This window comes from Hetaerina americana, unplaced genomic scaffold (genome assembly GCF_022747635.1).
Source record: "Hetaerina americana unplaced genomic scaffold, ioHetAmer1.1.p SCAF_2, whole genome shotgun sequence".
Lineage (NCBI taxonomy): Eukaryota > Metazoa > Arthropoda > Insecta > Odonata > Calopterygidae > Hetaerina > Hetaerina americana.
The window spans coordinates 67,190,971-67,215,183 of record NW_027286763.1 but is presented as its reverse complement, the minus strand read 5'-3'; the positions used below and the strand labels follow the sequence as shown (position 1 = coordinate 67,215,183).

At 38.3% G+C, this 24,213-nt stretch overlaps 2 protein-coding genes across 2 annotated transcripts; both read right to left on the bottom strand.

Annotated features, from left to right (window-relative positions):
• Positions 1-446: 446 nt before the first annotated feature.
• Positions 447-3,065, bottom strand: LOC139688133 (uncharacterized). The gene has a single exon (XM_071585561.1). The coding sequence runs from the start codon at positions 3,063-3,065 to the stop codon at positions 447-449; it is 2,619 nt and encodes an 872-aa protein (XP_071441662.1).
• A 2,515-nt stretch (positions 3,066-5,580) lies between these two features.
• On the bottom strand, positions 5,581-21,265 carry LOC139687803 (uncharacterized). The gene is made up of 4 exons (XM_071585113.1): positions 20,129-21,265; positions 13,617-13,830; positions 10,316-10,448; positions 5,581-5,733 (listed from the first exon to the last, which is right to left on the bottom strand). Exons 1-4 carry the CDS (start codon positions 20,394-20,396, stop codon positions 5,584-5,586), a joined length of 765 nt encoding a protein of 254 aa, XP_071441214.1. The 5' UTR covers positions 20,397-21,265; the 3' UTR covers positions 5,581-5,583.
• Positions 21,266-24,213: the final 2,948 nt, after the last annotated feature.

Below are 24,213 nucleotides of genomic sequence, written 5' to 3'. Positions count from 1 at the left end.
TCATATTCAAGTTTCCGTAGTAATATTTTAAGAATGACTTTAAGAATAATCCAAACGCAGCAATGAAAAGGCAAATCTAATTGTCTAAAACTACAGGTGCTGAACAGAGAAATTCAACTGCTTATTTAATTTTCCTCGCAAAATTTGTGACAAAAGCATGACAATGAGAAATACTAATAATTAAGCATATCTCTTTTTTATATCCACTGAGGAACAAACCAAGGACTTTTCACTTTATAAGGGAATCCGTGCATAATCGTGATATCCAGTATCCATTGGGTGAGTTAATTTTACGTGAAATATTTAAAGAATTCACCATATCCACCATGGCTGACACACAAACACAGGTTTACAGTTCTAGTAAATTTTTAATCTACCGTTTGTTTTTTTCTTTCCCACGTGATTGCAGCATACTGTTTAATGTTTTGGGTATTAATGACAATGCACTAACCTTGATGGCTCGGCTTCTTAGCATTGGAGCAATTCCGTATAGATATGTCCTCCGCCTTTATCATCGCATCCGCCGCACTTGACTTTTCATCTCCCTCAACAGGTAAACCAATAACCCGTTGAATAGATTCTCTACTCTCTCGGTCGGAATCTTTTGGTACCACGTGCCTGTCTGCCGTCTCGCTGACGTGTTGTGCACCACCGTTGAAATGCTCCAAGACTCCTACACTGCCAATAGCTTCCTCACGTCCAAGTGGCCGAACCGCAGATTCCACTACTACGTCCTCATTGCTCCCGATGGTGGGTTGCTCAACTCGGTCCCTCCTGAACACATCCACGACCGGTGTCTCACTTTCCGCCGCGTGCCCTTCTTGAGTACTCCTCTCGGTGTTGACGCGATTTATTTCGCGTCCCTCTTCTGAGCTCTCCGCTCCCGCACAATAGTATGGACTATCAAGTGGTCCATCGACGATATGGTCCAGGTCCTTTAAAATATTTTGTTCTTTTTCTTCGCCGTGGGGGTCTAATATTTCTGCTGCATGAGGGGAAGTGATGAAGTCGCTAGAGGGCGTATCCGTCAATCTTTCGACAGTGATTGTCAGGTCTTCTGATTCATCGGAGTGAAAACTTTCGACCTCCTCTTGGAAGGGTTGTGCCTGTGTGCTCAATGCTTCAGCAATGGGATAAGTTCGTTCGTTGCCGATCCTTGGGCCTTCTTCTGTTTGAGCGTAATGATGTTCGTCGGACGGCATGGACTTTGAGACATTCTCCTCAGGATTAACACGCTCCCTTTTTTCAGAGAAGCATATTTCCCCATCAGAGTCAAGGTCAGGTTTGCTCGATGAATCTTGAAACGCCCCATTTTCCCCGGTGTCAACATCACCTATTTTTGCGCCAGATTTTTCTAGTTCTTCTTCCACTTCGGGAAAGCAATCAACATCATTTTTTTCAAGAATTTCATCTTCCTCCGCATTAAATTCATACGGACCCTGCGCCGACGGATCAATGACATTTATCCTGGGTATTTCAACCCCAACCACTAAGTTCTTACTTTCATCGGGTATCTCGTTGTTTATGTCCTCGGGGATCTCATCTACGTCCACCTCGCTGCTTTGATTTCGGTCAACGTCATCTCCGAGATCATGGCATTCTTCCTCTTCAGATCTCGAGTAACGCGAAGGGGGATTTAAATCACCAATCAGGATCTCATAACCACTAGAATCTTCATTCCAATTACCAGCCATTTCACGTACCGCTTCCATCTCTGTCTCCCTAACTGAATCGACCTGGGAAACTGGCGCTTCCACTACCTCAAAATCACTCGCCATATCGGATTTGAGATCACTTCCGAGAATTTCAGCTTTGCGGTCCAAATCCAATAATATGGACTGTTCAGTTTTTGCATCATCCTCGCCGAACCAATCCGGCCTGGCATCGTCCCGTTTGAGTACTTCCTCCGCCTGACCCTCAGGTTCAATTCCTTCCGGGTGGTCATCCTCCAGGTTATAATTCAAACCTTCATTTTTCGGATTCGTTTCGTCCGGAATCATGCTGTCAACATTTCTTCGAGGTTCTTCCTCCAGGAAATTATGCGGATCTTCCAGCTCTAGGTCAGCTTCAATCGTAGTTCCCACCCTCACTGATTCCTTAGGAAGAAATTCCCCCAGGGAACTCTCTAAATATTCTCCCTCTGACTTTACTTCCGTATTCAGTCCCTCCCCGACTCCTGCCTTTTGAGGATCTTTAACAAAAAACCAATTTTCTCCCTCCAGTTCGACTCCAGGCGCAGGTTTTTCTCGGACCAATTCCTGTGGAAGTAATTCCTCCAGCTGGCAATCCGAAACTTTTATATCCGGTTTCGCTTCTACCATTGATCCAACTTCCACCTCATCTCTTCCAGGTTCTTTTATGAGGAACCTATCTACTATCCCCAGTTCGGCTCCAGTCGTTGGTTCCTCTTCAACCAGTTCCTTTGGAAGTAACTCCTCCTGGTGATCATCCGGAAATTCGACCCACAGCTTTGCCTCGGGCATTGGTCCGACTATCACTTCATTCTTTCCGGGTTCTTTTTCCAGGAAGCAATCTCCCACCTTCAGTTCAGCTCCAGTTGTAGGTTCTTCCCAAACCTTTGGAAGTAATACCTGGCAATCTGAAGTTTTAATCTCTGGTTCTGCTTCAACCATTGATCCAACTTCCCCCTCATTTCTTCCAGGTTCTTTTTCCAGGAAGCAATCTTTTATCTCCAATACGTCTCCAGTTATCGGTTTATACCTCAACAACTCTCCTTGAAATAATACTTTTTCGCCTGCTCCACTTGAGTCTTCTAAACCTGTGCTCAATTCGAATGCCTGATTCTCCCACGCACTCTCCTTTCGAAGTTCTTTAAAACTGTTGGTAGGGATGCCACTAGTTTCTCTCGTGGCATACACTCCCTGGAACTCCCTCTCTTTTATAACATGAATTTCGTTTTCCTCTGGAACACTTGGCTCGAATTCATCAATCTCCTCTTCTGTTCTCTCGGACGTCACCTTGATGAACAAGTTGATGATGGTCCATAGGGCAATAGTCGCGATCCCGTAAAAGACATATTCAATGGGATACTCCAATGTCCACATCTTGAAATGTGTTCTCCGTGTCACTGTTGCTGAAAAACCAGTCCGAGAAATTTTTTCTCCCGAATCAATTCACTGGGTCCGAGTTTTGGCCGTTCGTCCCGACATCTCTGGCGATAATGGCGGTCGTCAACTCTTTTATCAAAAGTACACCTCACGGCACACAAGCGATCACCACCGTTCGGTCTGTTGAACGTTGACTGATCATGTATAAGGATTGTGAGACACGTCGAATCTTTAAGTCCGATAGCTTATCGCTACAAAATACCTAAGAGTTCTCCTAACCATGTATATTTTTCTGCTGTTCATACTCCGCTGATATACGTTATCTCTGCCTTCGATCAATATTGTTTGATATGACACATATAAAGATACAAACGTTATTTGGACTTGAAAAGATAGAGCTTGACTCTGGAGGGCATAAGCAATTTGCAAAACTTATTTTCTGTGAAAACACAATCGTAATCCTACTCTCTCATTCTTTCACCCTTATATTTTTTCGAATTTCAGTACACCATAATATTCCGCATTTACTAATTAGACATTGTGTCACAAATATTTTGACTAGAAAATCCTTATATGGAATGGTAAAACATGATTTCGTTTTTGACACACAGCGCTGGTTGCAAATGTGAGTTTCATTGAAACTATAACATAAATCAAACAATTAATTCTTCAATATATATTTTCTTTCTTGAATGGGAATGAAATTCTTAGGAGCTTAAAAATGTCTATTGGTGAAATTTGCAGTTTGAATTCCGGATTCAAATTTTAGAAAGAAAAAGTACGATAAAACACCACCTATGCTGATGAGATTACACTTGAAGTAGTATAAACAGCTGTTAGTCTTAATATTTACTATTTATATGGACGACCATGGTTCCTTTGCATCCGCAAGTTAACATCTTTATATGAATACCCCCTTGATGCGAATCTGAAGTCCATTTTTGAGCGGAACCGGGAAACGGAATATAAAATGAAATTGATTTTTATTTTTGTTCTGTACTTTAACTTTATCAAGTTAAGAATTCTGTAAATAAAAACAGCAGTAAACAATTTCGCTGATTAAAAATCTTGGAAGCATGGGCGTTAGGGTTTTGTACCTCGCATCTAACTCATAATCGACATTCATGTAGCGCTACAAGCTGCATTTATAGAATTATAAGTACATTGAACGACCAATTATGCACAATTTCAAATGCTTACGCGTAATCAAATGTGTCTCTGCTTATAAAATCCCTCTCTATAGTGTGCGCTCATAGAACAGAACATTGTAGGAGAAGTTCGTCATCTTCTGACAGCTTCTTCTTTCTCGTTTGTCCTTCTTCCGTGAACTGTTTTATTATTGTTAGCATATCCTTCCCCGTTTTATGCTTATTCGTGTCATATACTTTTACATGTGTTCGTTTCGGACTTAATTTTTACCAATTTTTTGTAGTTATGCAAAATTCAAGAGGAAGCTAAGATCCCATCATTTTCCCTTGGTAGGTGGTAGCTTGAAGTTGCCTCCTCAGAGGGGAAATTGGGCAACAAAATCTGATGCTTCCTTCGAAGTTGGAAGGTGAGGCAGATGCACACATAACACCGCTTAGTAACTACCAGAAGATTCTTTCTCCGCCAACGGATGATAGATGCTCAATCCAAGAAAATGCAATAATTTGAAATCTTCGGTCTTAAATGTTTCTGCTTATTTTTGTACACAAGGTAACACGGACCTTTATAACCCTTGTACATACATTAAAACATTTCATTATGTATATATTATATATATATATATATATCTACTCGTCTATTTTTAAGCTGGTAAAATTTATTCTTTCTGATAATTAATGCCTATTTTGGGAAGTAAACCTTTCTCAGTCATTGCATTATGTCGTTGATTGAATTTCAAAGTTAATTCATGACATTCAGCGAAAGTATGTGTACATTTTCGTGCCGAAATGCTGTCCAATAAACAACCATCTCACAAATGTAAGGGTTTAGCTTCAATTTCAATGGTTAAGGCTAGAGTTTTAGGTTTCGTAGTTTACGAAATATATTCTAGGTATCCAAGTATAAAATCTCTGTTGCGTAGTCATGCCCAATCCCGCTTCACAAAATAGCATTGATGACTGATACAAATCAATTATTGTCAGATACATATTTGGATCTTGTGTACAACTGAAAAAGTAATTTGTCGGCAGGCATTACCTAGAAGAGCAGTCGCACAGTATCCCTGTTCACGCAAAACCAGATATTTGTTCATTAATTAAAATAAATTATGTTCTGAGAGATTGCATTACTGCTCGTTAAGTACGTATACCTCTAAATAGTTACTACTCAGGTCAAATGACATTCCCAAAAACTTTTTATGAGCATATTTTTCAAGCGTTTTAAAAGCTATTGCATTTTTGAGCTGGTATTTAAGTTCATTTCTTTTTAAATGTACCTCTCATGTTTTTTTTAGCAAATGAGAATATTGTGGCTAGTTTGTCTTGCGGTATAAGTAAACACATGATAAATAAATGTAGACTGATCATTTTTAATTATTAATTTTTATCAGTTTCCTGAGACCGCTACACATCTCTCTACTACAATCCCCTTGACACTTTTTTTCCATGGGTTTTCTTCTCCTGTGACTGTAAGTGACGTAACGAACTCCAGTACCATATTTCTCGAAGATGAGCGACACCTGAATGGGAAAAACATGATATTAGTTGAAGAATTTATTTTTAATTCAAACTGTTTTTAATGAATAAATAACTTAACAAAAGACTAGCTTTTATTTGTAAGATGTGGATTTAGATAAATCAAATGGAATAACACAAGATAGGAAGATTGTTATATTAATTTTTGAATTTAACAGTCACATCAAGAAATTGATCCCTGAAGTAGTGTTAGCAAAAATCGAGTTTGCCGGGAGAGTTTTTATAACATATATTACTATGTTTCGCCGATATGCTCTTATTTCATCTTCCTGAATATACCCATACGTGTAGCTCTTTACGATCAATCTGGGTATAGACTTTAAACTTAGTCAGTAAGCTAAATTATTTAATGAGAATCGGTTGATATTTGTGAAAATTTATCTATTATATATACATGTACACATATGTATATATATATGTGTGTGTGTGTGTGTATAATATAAAGACCTATATACATATATATATATATATATATATATATATATATATATATATATATATATATATATGTATTCGGTCTGGTAGGTGATGGCAGAGTTCACCAAATATGGTGCTAAACCCAATGGCAATGTGTCCAGATCACTGTACCGCCTATGGTTTCCCAGGAAGTTCAGGAACCCGAAAAATCACACAGCTTAGGAGAAGCCGATGTTACTTTTAAATTGTATTAATTCATCCTAATGCTATGAAAATATGACTGAGTAGCATATAGAACAAGGATAGAATATGGTAATTATATTACGTACATTACCATGTTACTCAGATCTCATAGTATCCGTTCCTGAAAATTCTATATTTTGTCTGTTGATCTCGCTTCTTACAGACTACTCTCAATATTTATATTAATCTCTACTTTCATTTTTATTGTAAATCCATTACTTAAGTAACTTTTAAATACATTTTTTTCATTTATAATATGCTCCCCTTCACGCTTTTCTGGGCAGCCTCATTTCCGCCCGAGCTGTGTGGTATTTAGGGAATCAGATCTTTATGGGAAACCATATGCTGCACCAGGAAAGGATACGGCCCCCTTATTCTGATGTTTGGAATTCACATGCCGTTTGGTTTAGGATTAAGTGAACACTGCTATCACCAATCAACCCGACCTTCGAGTTGATGACTTCGCTTCTGGTTCTATGCTCCCCTCCTTGACGGATGAATCCTGCGTTTACTTCAGACCACATATCACCATATTTAGTCACCCGTACCAGAATGAAAGGTTGCTCTAGAGGCGGTAAACAACGGCTTCCTCTTCTCTGAACGCAATTATGACCTATGCCCAAGTGCCCACCAAACTCTAATAGAGAACATTTAGCAGCCCCGGAACCCCAAAGCTTGGTACAGGGTTTTCTCTTTCATTTCTTTGATGACTTCGAGATCATTAAAACTAATTTTCTCCCAAAGTTTTCCTTCACTGGATAGTTTCCAAATAATATGTTACACTTGAACTGAATAACACGTCGATCAGATGGAGGATATGGAGTTCTTGCAATTCTAATTCATTTTTCAAGATTTGTTTATGATCGGTGCGGCTAGTGGACGCAGAATTACCTGAGCCAAGGGGGTGAACTCCAGGCTCAATAAAGGTAGGTATAGGTTTGATTTCCCTGTGCTCAATAAACCGATTCATTGCATTTAAAATTATGTATTAAGCTGATATTTTGAAAGAATAGTTTGCATAAATTTGTTGGTGATGAGATAGATCTAACACGAGTGTATTAGAATCGCTAATAACATAGAAATTTTTTCTCCAGAAAGATATTTGCAAATATTACGGGTTACTAATTGAAAATGATGCTGTTTTCACCTAAATTCATTTTTTAACTTTTTTTAACCACCATTTCCCAGGGAATAGTGGTTAAACCTCTCCAAATGCTTCAGTGACACTATTTAAATGTCTCCTATCCTTACAAAGTTTACTAACTTTCAAAACTTTATAAATCAAGGCATAAAGAGTATTCACTAAAGTTTTAAATATTCGAAAGAAATCAATGTTTAATTTTGATTCCCGAAGGCTTTCGTACATCTGAGGGATTATTCTATGAAGAAAATCTTCAAATTATCCTTCGAAATTTGCCTGTCAGGTGAAATTCCCTCTAGGAAACCTAAAGGTGAAATTCTTAAGGTGTAACTTCCTTGTGTCCATGTTTGTTGTCTCAACATTTTTAGGGGGACATAATTTAATAGATCAGGTTTGATAACCTCTTCCATAAAATACCTCGCAAAATTGTCTTTTTGTGATGTCGATTTTATAATCTAAAATACATTTGTTAGCAAAACACTGGCGTTATCTCGAGGTTCATTAACTGTCTGGAAAGGGTCTTTCGGTAGCAGTTAGTAAAGTTCAATTACCGTTGGTGGCTTATTCGCGATATAGATACCCTAATTATTATGATCACGGCATAACGAAGGGCACGGAAAATATCATTTTGATTTGGATGGTACAGCCAGAGGTAAAATTTCATTATTAGGTTGCGTATTTGGAATACACACATATTTTAATATGTGTGTGTTCTACACATCTCTCACATATCTCACACATATTTTACTAATCGCCTGAAGTTTGCTCCCCATGGACAGACCCAATGATGACGCAAGCGTAGCGTTAGCGTAAATCATTTGGGAGCGATTTAGTGTGACAATTGCCATCTATTCTATGGATTGACCGAGGAAGGGATCAATTTCCTAGAGACCCCTCGCCTAAAATGTGCATCCGTTTACATCTCAATAATCCAAGGCTATATGACCGAATGATAATGTATGCCTAAAGGGGCATGAACCGAGATTGAACGATGAAATATTAACGGGGCTCATTCTTTAAACTTTGAACTTCTTTCCGCTCGTGGAGTTCGTTAAACTTGAACTTTCTCTATATTATTCTCAACGTAACTAACAAACCACTATTAGATGGTGTGAATTTAACTTCACTCAAATAGAAAATTATTACTAAAGTTATGAATTTCACAGTTATTTCCCAATACTAAAAATCGAGGAGCGCTAATTTCTTTCTTCCTTCCTGAAAGTTAACTCTCTTCATTTACGAACTTTCCTCTTTTTATCCTATGATAATTAAATAGAAGTTGTTGAAGGATTTATTAGACCCACTTCCAAAACTAGATCTCACCTCCTCGTGTCAACCCTTCCTCGACAACGACATTGTGGATGGACGTAGTGGACCCCTTCAATATGATTATACTAAAGCGCTTAACCTTACCCATGCTTTGAGACTGGGACGGTGATTCCAAAGGTATTTCTGTATACTTGTAATACAGATTATTTCTATGGAAAGACTTGAAATATATGTATGTACCCATAAGCTTTCCCTATTTCATATACTGGTAAACTTCCTGTCACTTTTAGAGGTTAAACTCGCGAATTAAGATTCAAGATTGAGCCAATATTTTACGGACCAGACCGCTTTCATATTGGTATAAATATATTATATTTATTTTTTAAAGAACACACACTAATTTATTCCCAATGGCGACACAATTTGGCCAGTTTTACCTGCTCCAGGCATTAATAAATGAAATTGAGATCTTAGTTGTGCTTTAAAATGTGGGAATATAATAAAATGCTTTAAACACAAATTATCTATTTTTATTAAAAGAGGACCATAGACCGTTCTCTACCAGCTAAACGTATAGAGAAAACTGTAACAGAGACAAGCAGTATTGGTAAAAAGTGACGAGGGCCTCGCTGATGTGAAAATGCAAGAATTTTAAAATAAGAGTGTGTGGTAACACTTTTTAAAATTTTCGATTTTTTCACAGAGCTCTATTTCTCTAAAGTTCCTTACATTGTTAATTATGATTTTAGTCAAATATGTGTTTAGTAAAATAATGACATTTAGGGATTTTTTCGTAGCCTCAGTTCTCAGTTAACTAACTCTCGCGTAGAAAACTGAAGGCGGACGCAAACTAAGATCGGGTCGCTGCTCATCGCCGGAACTCCGCTAGTGTTCAATCTGTGTCCATCCAAAAGTAGTAAGACAAAATATATCACGCCTCTTTCATTCCGCACACTCTTTGCATTACTTCATTACATCCCAAATACATATTCTTTTCCTTATTAATTCCATGAAATCTGGAACCAAAATACATTAATAAATTATTCTTTTTTCGTTCAGTTTTCATGCATGTCTTGACACCATAGAAGTTGGATTAGATGAATAATATATTTGGAGAGTGAGAACATCCGATAAAATTGAATGTTATCGCTCTCAACCGAATATGTTACATTTTGGATTTACGGCTTATTAGTTATTTGCCTCTGTTGGAGTGGACAATCATTAGTATAGATTAATGAAGTTTTGCTGCAAGACATGATTTGCTGTAAGCTTTTTTCAACAAAAGATACAAGTGAGCCCGAATGAACTACAGTATGCATTATACTTGGCCACAAATTTAACTTATTATGCTAACAAAATAGACTAGGCGTGGAAATTGCTGTAGCTCGGAAAACTCAGAGCCTGGTAATAATTTCAAAATGAAGTACATACCTTTTTAAAATTTGTTGTCTCAGGCGTAACTTTGTGGAATTTGCATAACATTTGCATTTGCATACCTTTTTATATATATTAGTTCCCGGATTGCAGAATCCAGGACAGAGCAGATAATCAGCGATCCTCTTCCGCCTTTTATCCTGGAGAATTGCTGCTAATTCAAAACTGCATCCACAAGATTGACGATGGACAAACCTGCATTAAAATTTTTATTTAAGTCAAAACATCCATTAAATTATATTTTGCACCTCTTACAGGTAGCTAAATACTCATAAATTTTTCACAGGTTGTATTTATTTGAAAAATAAACTTTTACAGTCATTTAGCTGTCACTAGATATTTAAAAAAATCAAAATTATCGCATCATAAATGTTTCTCTACGGAATTTTTAAAGTTTTCAACCTAAATACATATATATTTATTTTTTAAAGAACACACACTAATTTATCCGAAGTTTTGTTCGATCGGTGAGGATACAGCTCACATAATATGAAGTTCTGCGCGGCGCGGTTCTACCTAGGCCGCATGTAGATTCCCAGGAACATCTGGTTCCTACCCGAAAAATCACTCAGCTAGGGTGACGCTGAAAATGCCCAGAACCGACACTCGGAATCGAACCAGGAATCCTCAATCAATCAAAAATCTAGCACTCTATCCACCGGACTATCAAATCCCTATGCTCTATCCCTATGCTATTATTGCTTTCAGCAATTTATTGACTGGACAAATCTTTGATCCTTGCTAACGCACTTTTCCATTAGAATCGAGGAGATAGCGTCCTTAAAGACGAAGCATTTAAATTTTTTATGTGTCTGGCACTCCTCACCCATATTTCGGTGATTTATTGCCAGCGCGATATCGACTGCTTCTCAAAAAGCATATGAGACTTAGGAAATAAAGCAAAGAAAACAGAATATAGTGATAAAAGTTGTCCCGGGAACTCGCTTGAGTTTAAAGTATGGGTCGTTTTTATCAACTAATCCACATTGAGAAACGCATTGGCATCACTCTCTTCGGCCACATTATCACTCAACTCTTGGATTATCTTGAAACGCTCATTAAATAACAGGTGGGCAAATTCAGATGCCATATTTGGCTTACACAAGAGACGGAAACCCTCATAACTGCTATCTCAGAATAATAAAGTGCGCGATTATGGTTAACTTAATTATCGAAACCTTTCAATGAGAAAAAAATTACTGTCACGGACAATCGCGTGACCAGAGTGGATGACGGGAGATAGGAGAGAGAGGTGGACGATTTTCAGGCAGCACGATGAACGGCTTCCCTCACTGTGGCCTTTGGTGAACGCCGATCGATTTATTCACCGAACATTGATAGAGACGCTTTCCCCCATCGCATCACGTCTACTCGAGATCGCGATAGAAAACTGAGACGAAATTGTCTTTTTCTCATCCTATACCTAACTTTTCCCACTCTAGAAGAAACACTCACAGTGCAACCTCGCAAAAGCTGGAATAATTTATTATATATATGCATGCATATGGAGACGTAAAAGTGAAGGTGGTACCATGAAAGTATTCGTTCCTTGGATTCCACGTTGAATATGCTGCTATCACTTTGGACTTATCTTGGAAAACATTGAATCCAAAGTACAACAGATTATTGGTAAACGCGGTTCGTTTCGTGATAGCCAGTCATGAAAGGAAATCGTCAAACAAATACCACATGAACTATAATCGGGATCTCTGAAGGATCAACGGCTCAACGAGAAGAGTTAATTTATTACAAAGTCGCCAGTCTTGAGATTTTGACACGAGACGTTAAGAAAATAATCCAATTCCAGAATTAAATGAGGACATTAGAGAGGTGTAGGTACCTACGACCGGACAGATAAAATTGACACAAGAAATTTTCTTTTCTTTACGAGACTCGAGACCGTATCACAAATAGGGTGAAATACTTTCAACGAATTTTACATTTTCAGATTTTGTCCACAATACTTTGCAATTGCTAGCTTTCCAAAACTAGTTATCCCCCTCCCCCACCCTTCGTCTCACGGCGTATGATATCGTTCTACATGTAGATCATCAAATAAGAAATAATTTACTCTCGCATGATTTTTCTCGCGGGGAATAATCACGATCATTTTAGCTTCATTTTAATAACAAACAAAACATCGGCTAACTCTGTGGTGCTTTTCCATTAAAAATATGGTTATTTCAAAAAGTAGTTACAGACCACACAAATAAATAAATAACGACGCGGGTTTCAATGCTTTTAGCATTAATATCGTTTAAAAATGACAGTCAAAACCAGGCTGACTTGTTGATGATGCTAAATACTGAAATCTGGGTCGTGATGTAGGTATTTTTACCGTTTGTAAGAATTTGCCAAAAATATTAATTCATTTGCACTGCCATGTCATTGATAACTAATGCATATTGCAAATACAGCAAATGCAAAATCTCAGTGCCAAAATTATTAGGTTAGGGCTAATATGACCTCTTGTACTATAAAATTTAAGCCAAACTATTGAGTAAAACTTCCTTCTTCTTTAAATACCATCAAAAAAGTCATTAAAAGCATCGTGAGGATCGGATCCAAAAATCATACGTAGTATATTCATTATTTGTCACTCCTCCAAGAAAGCCAAAACCCTTTTTTTACAAGGGGATTGAACATGCATGAGAATGTTACCAATTATGACTTACAGAGTTCAATAATACTATTTATAAAGTTTAATCCCAACTTTGAGGTAGAAATCACCTTCACGCTGCTCTAAAGACTCGGGATCAAGGTCGGAACAAGCTCGTCAGACACAATTTTCCTCAAAAATTGTGGTGAGGCCTTAGACTAGAGTAGCTTGAAAAATTCCATTATGACAGGATTATAACAACTTGTGTTAATTAGTAACGTGTGTAAAGTGTAATTAATTACTTAATGTCGGAAAATAAGCTTGGAGATGATGGCAGCCCAATGGGAAGCAGGTTTCGCTGCCGACTGGATAGTCCCGGGTTTAATCCTTTGAACAATCCCAACTAAATATTCAGCATATGTTGAGATTTTCTGACTGCTAAAACTTCGTGTAAAACCAGTTGGTAGGACAGGGGGAGAAACCCCCTGTCCTACCAACTGGTATCCCCCCCCAATTCCCTCTGATTGCGTGTATGTAAACTCATCACTCATGGACTCATCATATACCCCCCACAATTCACCCAACTGTGTTCGAAGTTGATTTTGTTTGGTCATTAGCGATTAAATTTATATGATGGAGCTTATGGGTTTATCCTTCGGAGAAATTTGTGCTTTCAAACGAAATATTAACAGCCATAACTTCGATTGGAAATAAGCGGCGCATCGGTTACAAGCAGGGCTCGGGCCGACTCTCTGGAACCATACCACGAGTACACCTCAATCGGACGCTGAAGCTCGTCCAAGTCCTCCTCACTCCAGCCGTGTTCCAGCAGGTGGACCACATGAGGTCCTTCCCCCTTCCAGTTGACCTCTCGCGCCTCGTCCATTCCCGCGGGATCCAGCACCGGTGGATCCTCCATCGTCCGCCGACTCAACCCACAAACACCGTTCGCGGATGGCCGCAATTCAACGAAATCATCTGAAATGTTCATTTTAACGTTGAGGAAGATAACGGCATGACGGTTTCCTGTCTCTCATGTGACAGGGTTGAAGCAAGCCTGTTGTAGGTTTGCTTCTATATTACCGGTTAGGTAACCGTAATTATCGTCACTTTTACAGAGCATCGCTTAAACATTGAAATTGTGATAATGTGTAAATAAATTAATATTTTTAGATTTTAACTGTTAGTTTCTTGTAGAATAACTTTAAACAATAACTTTAAAATGGGAGAAATTATTATGACATGCATGAAAGTTTAAAGTTTAAATTTTTTACGATTATTAATACCAAATTTTATGGTGAATATAGTCGAAATCAAAAGCGCGTTTTGTTACCAAATAGATGCTGATTAGATTACCAAAGAATACAATAAATATAATCTCATGGTTATGCATAATAAATCAAAGGAATGAATTTGTTATAACAAAATATTTATTGAGTGGCAGGAAATTGTTCAAGAATATACTTATGTGATTCATAGTTTGTGTTAAAATAATTAAATATATTGCATCGTATTTTTGTGATGTACTTTCAAATGCTAATAATATTAACTAGTTTAATGAAATATTGATAAATAGGCATGTAATAATAGGCCATGTAAAACCAGAATAAGCGTGGTATACCACATGCATAGTACTTGCTGACTAATCCGACATTGGACTTGTCAGGACCAGGAAAAAATTCGAAAATAAAGGCGCGGACATGGCATGGATAAAAAATATTTTCATTGATAGCATATTTTTAATAATTGCCATTCGTAATTATAGACATTTTAAATCTGAATCAGTTAGATAACATAAATACTATCTATTGTCGATGTACACGTTTCTACTACTGTCGGAGCACAATAAAACAATGCAAAACTAAGTATGAAATTTTCAGATTAGCAAGCGGGTTATATTCAATTGCACTCTAAGCATAAAATATGTAGATGTGCTCCCCGTTTATTGTGTGTTTTAATGGATATTTGTCTATCCTTTGGTTAGTCTAACATAGAAAAGGGAATAATTAGAATGTCGATTGCTAAGATATTCAAGTTACTTTTAAATATTAAAAACGTAATAAGTAAAATGGCAACGGAAAATCACCAAAATTAAGCAAATTGTGATTGTTCACCTTACTTTTCGTATTTTGTACCAGTGCGCAACAATAGCTGTCCTGTTTTCAGCTGTTTCAAATTTTTGTTGGAAAATAGCTTTTCCCTCCGATTTTATACAAGCGTGGGATATTACGGAAAATAAGTTATTTATTAGTATGCTTCAAAATATTATTACATTGAGCAGGAAATTTATGATATTAATGCCTATTTTCTTGAAGCTTTCGTCTCGCTTCTAAGGAGTTAATTATTGACTTCAAAACTTAATTAACACTTTGTCGTTTCCAAAATGTATCTAAATAATATAAAAGCGTGGTTGCAGCATGCTGTGGCACTTAAGTAAGCTACCACTCGACAGTATCCAATTATGTTCATTACTCACATTTTTTTAAATAACTTAGATAGATACATTTCCATTCTATGTTTTATTATTATTGATTTGATTATAGATATTATTTCTCAACATTTATATTAATTTTTTACAATATAATTGATTCTTGTGGGTCGCGGTATTCCAGGGGTAGAGCATCGGACTAATGACCGGAGGACCCGGGTTCGATTCCCGGGAAAGCTTCTCTGGGCACCTGTAGCTCCACTCAAGCTATGTGATTTTTCAGGAACCAGATCTTCCTGGGAGACCATAACCGGCCAAGGGAAAGGAACTGGCCCTCCTACCCTGAAGTGTGAATTTTACACGCCTTCGGGCTTAGTACTGGGTGGGTTCTAACATCACCTACCAAACCGACCTTCGGGTTAGTTACTGTGTTTATGGTTTAATAACGTATTAATGATCACTATGATTGTCTGAGCCATCTTTGCTATGTTGACTTTGTATTGCTAATGAGCTGATTACCGAGAAATATTTTGCAGAATATCTCGATTATAATACATTCTTGACCTATACGCAACCAAATCACAATAGTTCTAATATTTTTCTCAATTATTATTGCAACGTATAAGCTTATTCTTGGAATTTTTTTCGCTTTTCAAATAATAAGAAAATTCATAATTAAGGTCACTCCTTAGAAGTTTCTTTGCTGCGATGAAGGGCATTCATCCTACCAGTCTCGAAAGCATTTACGTTAGATTTAATATTTTGAACCTGTAGTTAAAGGATCACGCTTTATTTTGAGGATTTATTTCGCATTATGACAGAAACATATCTACGCCACAGTAGATAACAGAAAAATGTCTTTGTATTTTATTTTAAAATAGTTTTATTGCAATGCTATTTTTCTTATCCTCCGATATTTTACCTTCTGTTATAGCTGCTGTGCGTATGGCTTTTAATTCTGGGAAATTCTTTCGGTGAAGTAAAGCCCAGAAAATTAATTCGATGCCGGACATTCCCTTAATAGAGTGAACTCCGCAGTTCCCAAGTTTAACGTTAAAAGAGTCCTCGTATAACTATGGGTGAGAAGTAATCTGACTTGTCAATATTAGAAATTCCGGGAAGGGGTCATGATGCAATAGCAATGAATCTTGTGGAAACAGCGCGTCAACCTCCATCTGGTGGATTTCCCTGGAATGAACACGGGGCCGTGCCGCGAAAACTTTTGACTGCCGTACGAGTGAAACCTTTACTGTCTCAAACACTGGGTAATCCCCACTGGGTATGACGGTAAACTTCTTTGCCTTGATATCCAGCTTCCTCATGCTTTTATAGGGGTTGAATGTAAAACAGCCTTTATGTGGTCATAGGTATGGATACTTAATTCAAGTTTTGTACTTTTGTCGTACACCGGATGGTCGGGCTGAAAAAAACTCATAGCGGACGGAATATTTTGACACACCGAGCATTTTTGGATAAGACTCTCGGAAAATTCCGCACATCTACCCCAACTGACAAGAGAAAAATATACGAGAATCCTATTCCGATTAGAATCCCATAAAAGTTTAATTCACCTACATATATTGTGATAAAACTAGGAGTTTGATGGAAAATAACGATGCATTATAATTAGTAGATGAATATAAATTGTAATTATTATTACTAGCAATAGTTTACAGGTTACGGTTGGTTTTTTGATGGCCCATGGAACTAGACACTACTGTGATCCAAAGCCCTGGTTAAAATGACACAAAATAATTTTAAGCACTTTACTATATGTAACCAAAACTTGCTCTTTAGCTGTGTATGTCAATATCAATATCCATTTAAATATTAATTTCAATAACATTCATGTTAATTATTCCAGTCAACTTTGTGAACGGGTCACGTTCTGATACATTAATTTAATAAAAATACGTATAACCGCTGAACAAAGTCCTCGCCTTGACTAGCACACAACAGTTTATAATGACCGGTACCATGCATCCTAATATGTAGTGCTGAGGTTCGGCCACAGACTCTTGTGGAGCATGGGATATTGACTGGAAAAGAATTGAAGTGACATACGTATACTCGTATATGAGTAGGAATTGAAGCGATATACATGAATATAATGTACATAAATAATGCTGAGTATAATTTAAAAATAAAGTGAAGAAATGTAATAGGAAAAAAGCAAAATGAAAAGGAATGCATGAAACTAACAAGAAAATAGATGGATGGCAGCTTATGAACAGAAATAGGAATCAATCATAATAGTTAGGAGTTCATACTCCAAACTAGCATGATTGATTCCTCCATACTACAATTCTATGTATGATCTCCAAACGCCAAGGATATTCGTCCATGATCAAGACAATTGCAGTTAAACTAGTCTAAGACATGCTCCGGAAGTTATCTGAATTCACCAAAAACCGCTTCGCTTTATGATCATCGCTATTCTGCGCGCATATTTATCTTATCGCAAGTCAAATAAAATAACATCGTTTTCCTAAGAATCTAAAGTGTTATCTTTATAGTAAGCGCTGCATGTAATGCTATTAAACGCTGTCACTTTTATGTTCTCCTCTATACCGAAAAATATGTGCACTTCTCTGGTTTTTAGAATTTTAGTCATTCCTACCAAACCCATCCATGATTATTGCTCCACCGGAATTTAATGTGACTTAGAAACGCGAACGTGAACAGGTTTACCCGTAAAAAGAACGCCTGCATGTCATGCATTTATTTGGCAAGCCCATGAGAAGTGAAGAAATGCAAAATGATTTATTTTAGTGGCAATGACATTTTTTAATGCTGTCATCGTTTGAAGTCATAGAGTTAATATCGCACTGACAAAATACAAATATTCTTGCCATGTGGGGATTTCAAAGCCTCGACCAGCGATGAGCGTTTATTCAAACGCGTGAAAAGGCTCAGCCATAATCTAGCGCTTCGAAGTAAAAGGAAGATTTTTGTTCGTATAATAAAGTTGTTCCTATTCAGAGAGGCAACTCACAAAAGGCGCTACATTTGCGAGCGTCGATCATAAACCGTCAAAAGTATTACAGCCGACATTTTTCCGAGCTAGTATTTCAATATCAAACAAGTAATAAAAGATGCTGATTTAATTCCAGTTTTTATATCGTTAAGCTTTATCTGCTGCCTTAAAATAAATGTCAGTTTTTCTGAGGAGTCGATGATAACGTAACCTTGAGCTGATATTAAAATAACGCTCTCGAGGCACTCCAAAAAGTCTTTCAGTGTGCTTGACAAACACCTGGCTTTTTCAAATATTTTGCTTACGTGATAATTATTCGCGTTAATTGATGGACGAACGTGGAGATGTGCGAAACTGTGTTCATTTGCCAGATGAAAACTAGGCAAGTAAATTAACATGCACTTAAATCTACTGCACTTTCAACTTCTTTGACACATCTTTTCGTACCATCTTGTGATCAAATACTCGCTGGGATACACCATGAGGATGTGAGGCAGGGAATGTAAAGGATATTGCTCGCTCCTAAAGGCTGGTGAAACAAAAGTAAAACTATGTCTCTATAAAACTAATATTAAGATCGAATAATTAATAAGCAGCTAAAAAGTTATAGGGACACAAATTATGCTCATCGAGAAAAATATTCTCCATAAACAAAAATTTTAGTGAGAATGTGAAATAATAGTGCAATGTGAAACACACTGTGTTCCATAGCTTGAAAATTATATTAATTGTTTGGACTTGAACTTTAACTAGATTCAAATCAAAATAATTTGAATTCCATCCACTGCTAATACAAATTAGAAGTTTCAGTATAGACTTGGCTTAAAAATATATTTTTATTGCGATTCTAAGCTTTGGATGGAAACAAGTTGCGTATAATCCCGTGTTAATGAAATATACCAATGATTAATCGAGTTGGCATTGATGACACGTGTATTGTATGGACTATAAGTCCGTAATGAATTACAACTTAAAGACACTTTCTATTTCAATTCGTTTGCATAGCATATAATTGGCTCGCCCAGTTTCGACGCAAACCTGTAACTCAAGGTTTATCATGTATAGCCGCAAACAGCGATGACGGAGTGACCTCAAATCCGAATCAAGTCTTGTATGTGATGAAGGTTACAACATTCAGAATCGTTCAAACATGTATAACGAATAAAAACGGACACTCACATAGATGTTTATAAGTTCCTCCTTCATCAGTAGTACCGTAGTGACTTCTCTGCCACAGTCTAAGGCGGCAATACCGCCTAGGTGTATGTTCACCTTCATTTCCAAAAATCTGTTGGCAGTCATACGATGTACTGAGTATTTGGGAAAGGTGAAAACTTTCGTTACTTTCGCATTCAACGTTGCCGTCATTTGGTTTACATTAATTTGTTGTCACTCTAAAAGCCAGGAATGCGTGCCGGCATAGCGAACGATTTCACGTTTCCCAAATTGACTCTTCTCAAATCGCAGCACCCAGGTGACTTCCTACAGACTTTTAGAAACGATATCGCATTGACGATACCGCCTTAGTCCGTGGCTGACAAGATACCTCGGTACTTCTTACGAAGGCGACATGAGCTCCGAAACTAATAAACGTTTGAATGTCCGTTTCAATCCTTTCTCTATGATCACATGGATTATTTTTAACCTCTTTTTATTATTTTCATCACACTTCAGACTTGAGTTGGAATAGAGTTATGTCGTCATTGCTGTTTGCGGGTACGGAGGAAGAGCCTTGAATTATAGGTAAGGGTCGAAACTGAGGCAATTAGATCAAATTTTATAATGGAACACACAAATTTTAGGATAAGGAGGCGTCGTCTTCAGGACCTCGTATTAGTGGGAATGAAGGATCGTTTATTGCCTCCTGTCACCTCGTTTGCTGACTCGCTCTATCGTCACGTGACCCGCAGTTCCATTCGTCAAGTGGTCGATGCCCTCGGAGCGGTCCTCTGCGCTGCCTACTTCCGGAGCGGTGGTTACGGACGACACCGCCGAATACATCCCACCGTTCTGCTGGTCGCGGTCGGACGGCGGCGGCGGCCTCTTGGCTCTCCTCTGTGACACAAACTTCGAGAAAATGTTCAAGAACACGATCACGGCCAGACCGTAGAGCACGCACGCCGTCGCGTTGTACTCCATGTTGTCGGGGCGAAACGACGGCGAAGGGAGTCCCTTAGAGGATTTCCGCGCACGAAAAAAATGCGCACACGGGAAGAGTGATTGTTTTCGTTTTCTTCGTGACCGCTCCCCCTTAACCGGTGGTATGGCTGAGGAGGGGGAGGGAGATAAGAGGAGAGAAAACAATTGTTACAGGGGGGTGCACAATCGGTCACTGGACGGGGGGGAGGGGTGAGGGAACCTATGATCTGCTCCCATTGTCAGAAGCTGGCGCAACTACTGATAGCGCAGCCGCGGTGCGCGAGCGGGTGCGTGCCCGCGATCCAAAGTTCAGCGCGACGCGAGCGACTACCTCCGAAGTCGTGCCACTTCACTGCTCCGTCAACGGAGAGCGCGCCAAACGTTCCATCGGATGGAGGAGGGGCGAAGTGCCACGGGGACGAGAAAAACGGCACCTCAGGATAGACGTTTCGAACGGCGATATAGATGAGTGGACGAAGGAAAGCTTTTTGTTTTTGAATAAAGAGTCAGCGGGATCGATGTGTGTGCCTCCGTCGACAGAGTAGTCACCGGTATTTGGCGTCCACGTACTCCTTTCACACTCTCCTTCACGCCGCGAAAAAGTGTCCTTGATTCACTTTTGAGCTTTCGAAATGAACTCCGATGGAGGTTACACCACATACGTAATCCACTGAGATCCTACGAAGTGTGTTTTAAGTGGCTGCTGACGTAAACTCGCGCTTGAGAGACGGTTCGATCAGTTGTATTGTTTTTTTTCTTTCGGTACGAGTCGGCCCTCACGTCCTCCGAACACGATTTCTTTCCTTTGCACTGAGGGAGCGAGGGGACCCGCCGTCATTCTGCACCGGCGACCGCGAGGAAACTGTGCGCCCCTTTCGCGCTCCCGGCGAGAGTCGTCAGAAAGGAGTAGAAAGAAAAAAATACAGCCGAGCGCCGGCGAATTCCGCGATAACCCACCGCTGTTCATTCAATCACGACGGTTAAAATGACAGTGCCTCGGTTTACATCTCCAACCCATCCCGGATGGCTATGTGTTATTTCTTAACTCTTCTGCCGCAACCTCTGCCCCACCCCTCCCCTTTCCTCACCCCCTTTCCCACAAACTCTCCTCCTCCCTTCCTCCCCTCCTATCCAAGTCACAACTTCCGCGAGCAGAAGCACTGTCAACTGTTTAAATATGCAAATTCCTTCACATCACTTGCGCTATTGCAAAGACTCCGCTCGGGCCAAATTTCGCTGATTCACTCAGTTATGTTCGCATGATGTCAACGTTACCACCAAAGGTGCACATATTGCATTGTTTCTTGAACCGGTAAAACACGCAACTTGACCTTGAAATTATAGAAGAAATAATCGTGGACGAGCTTTTATTTTCTCTCTATCTCTCTACGGACGCATATCTACCGAACGAAAAAAAAACAGGCCAAGATAGCGACCAAAAATAATTCGCCTCGCTCGAATTTTTTCAAGAAAAATGAGCTGGAAAAGCTTTATAATTTACTGTTTATTAAAATTTCATTTACTGAATTCATAAATTCATTACATTCTAGTTGTTACTTCATTCCGACCACCTCGTTTTTATACCCACAACAATATATCCCCCCTTTTGAAAACCTCTTTTTTCCACCAAACACCAATTTGCATTAATTTCAAAAACCTGTTGCTCATTTTTTTTAATACTGCTTTAGTTTAATCATGTTGAAACTCGTCTCGGAACATGTCTACTCCATCCAGATCGACACTAGATGGAAGAAATGGACGGCTAAGACCTCGTGAAAAGGTGGCCGGCGCAGCTCTGCAAAGGCCAAGGCTTTTGGAGAAAGCGCAGCTCAAGAAAATTGTGAAATAAGCTCTCTCCCGCTTACCCAGGAAAGAACACAAGTGACGCCAAGAATGGGAGCATGAAAGGGAGAGATGGAGGGGTTGGAGGATTTTTGCTCGGCGGAAAGCCTTTTGTCCGAGTAAATACGTCTCTTAACATTTTTAGCTTTGAACTTGCTTCGAATCCGCGAATGCCATTCGCAGACATGAATAAGAGTAGGATAAGTTTGGCTTTTAAAGTTCTTTCTTTTACGCGACCCATCGCGCTCTGACTTGTACAATCCGAGAGCACAAAACCTCGACAAATTGTGATATTTGACGAAAAACCTCGGCGTAGCTGAACGGAATAGGAACTAAAACACGTAGATTCCCTGACCTGGACAAACTAACGCTGAAGGAAAATTTCAAGAGGCATTCATTTCTATAATTAATGGCTGTGGAATTTTCGTCTTTTAACACTTGGGAGTTAAAAATTAATTACTGTTAGATTCATAAACTATCACTAATTATTGCAAGGATATAGTACATCTTCATCTATAACTTACTCTGAAAGTTTCCGCAAGGGTGTGTGGCAGCAGGTAGAAATTGGAATACTATTCATGGAAATAGCCAATGAAAAGCTGACATCCGAACATGTCCTTGGGCTTATATTTAAAGGTATTACATGAGTATATTTAGAACCTATTTATATATATTTTAAACTAAGGGTTAAACCTCTTCAACTTAAATATCAAACTTCTTCTAACGCAACTCTTAAATACCCACGCCCAACGTTAGTGAATATCGGCTTCATCTTGCTTCTCTCAATCTCTGCCGTGTAGTTTTTTTACTATCAAAAGTTGTTGAAGATGGGCAGACAATGCCTGAGGACGCCTCCAGGGTTGGGGGGAAAATTTTGACAACAAATTATCCCACTCATGGAAGCATAATGTCTAATAGTCTTCATCAAGTAAACCTTCAGAATAACGATGAATACAATTTTTTGCCAAATGCTTAATCGATTCAAAGTTGCGCACGCCTAGAGTTCGGGGAGACGCAAACAGGCCTGAGCTAGTTGCGTTGTTCACTGGAAATAGTTGACAAGTTAACTTTATTCCCCATAGATGAGAACGAAATTGCCTTCACGGCGCGAATGCTACAAAAATTAAGAGCCAAAAAAGCGTCGCTCTGGACGCGGCTTGGTCCTATCTAAGCTATAATATGAAGGGCTTGATAAGCTTGTCATTTAGAGAGAATATTTTTTTAATTTGAAAAAATTACTAAGGCACATTGATATTTTGCCACTTCGTGAAACTACGATGGTAGAGGCTTAAAAAAATGTCCCATTGTTACATATTAATGAAGCGAAGAGAGAATTTGGAAATTTAGGGCAGCCATTAAATACATAATAGTGGATTACCGTTATCTTTCATCAACCACTTCATATCACCTACCTGTATAGTGAATCTATTGATACAAATAACAATTCATTGATATGAATAAGTTTTTGCTTTTTTCTATTGATCATATTCTGTTGGTCATATTTTCTGATATCCTCGAAGTCGGCAGACACTCCAATGAATGTGCGTCAAGCCAAATTTCAATTTCATTTAAATATTAAGATGTGTTTCAAGACACAAACTTGCATAATTGTTCTACTTTTAATCTTCCATTGGCGTCCCTGTTTTTCACCTGATTATGTGCAAAAATGATATTAAAATCATGTATCTAAACAATACTGTCTATAAATTGTTTAATTTTATGGATCATTAAATTATTAATGTTAAATTTTGGAAATATTTATTTCTTTTTTTGAGTGAACGATGCAAAAAATTGTTGATAAAAAATAATTTTATTTTGAAATAACTCGATGCAAAAATACGACAAATATGAATTATGAAGAAGGCAGAAGAATATTGAATCACTATGTTGATTAGCAAGATGAAGTATCTACTGGTATGAGTAGGTCCATGGGACATGATAGAAATAAAGACGATAACAGAAAGAGATGATTCTC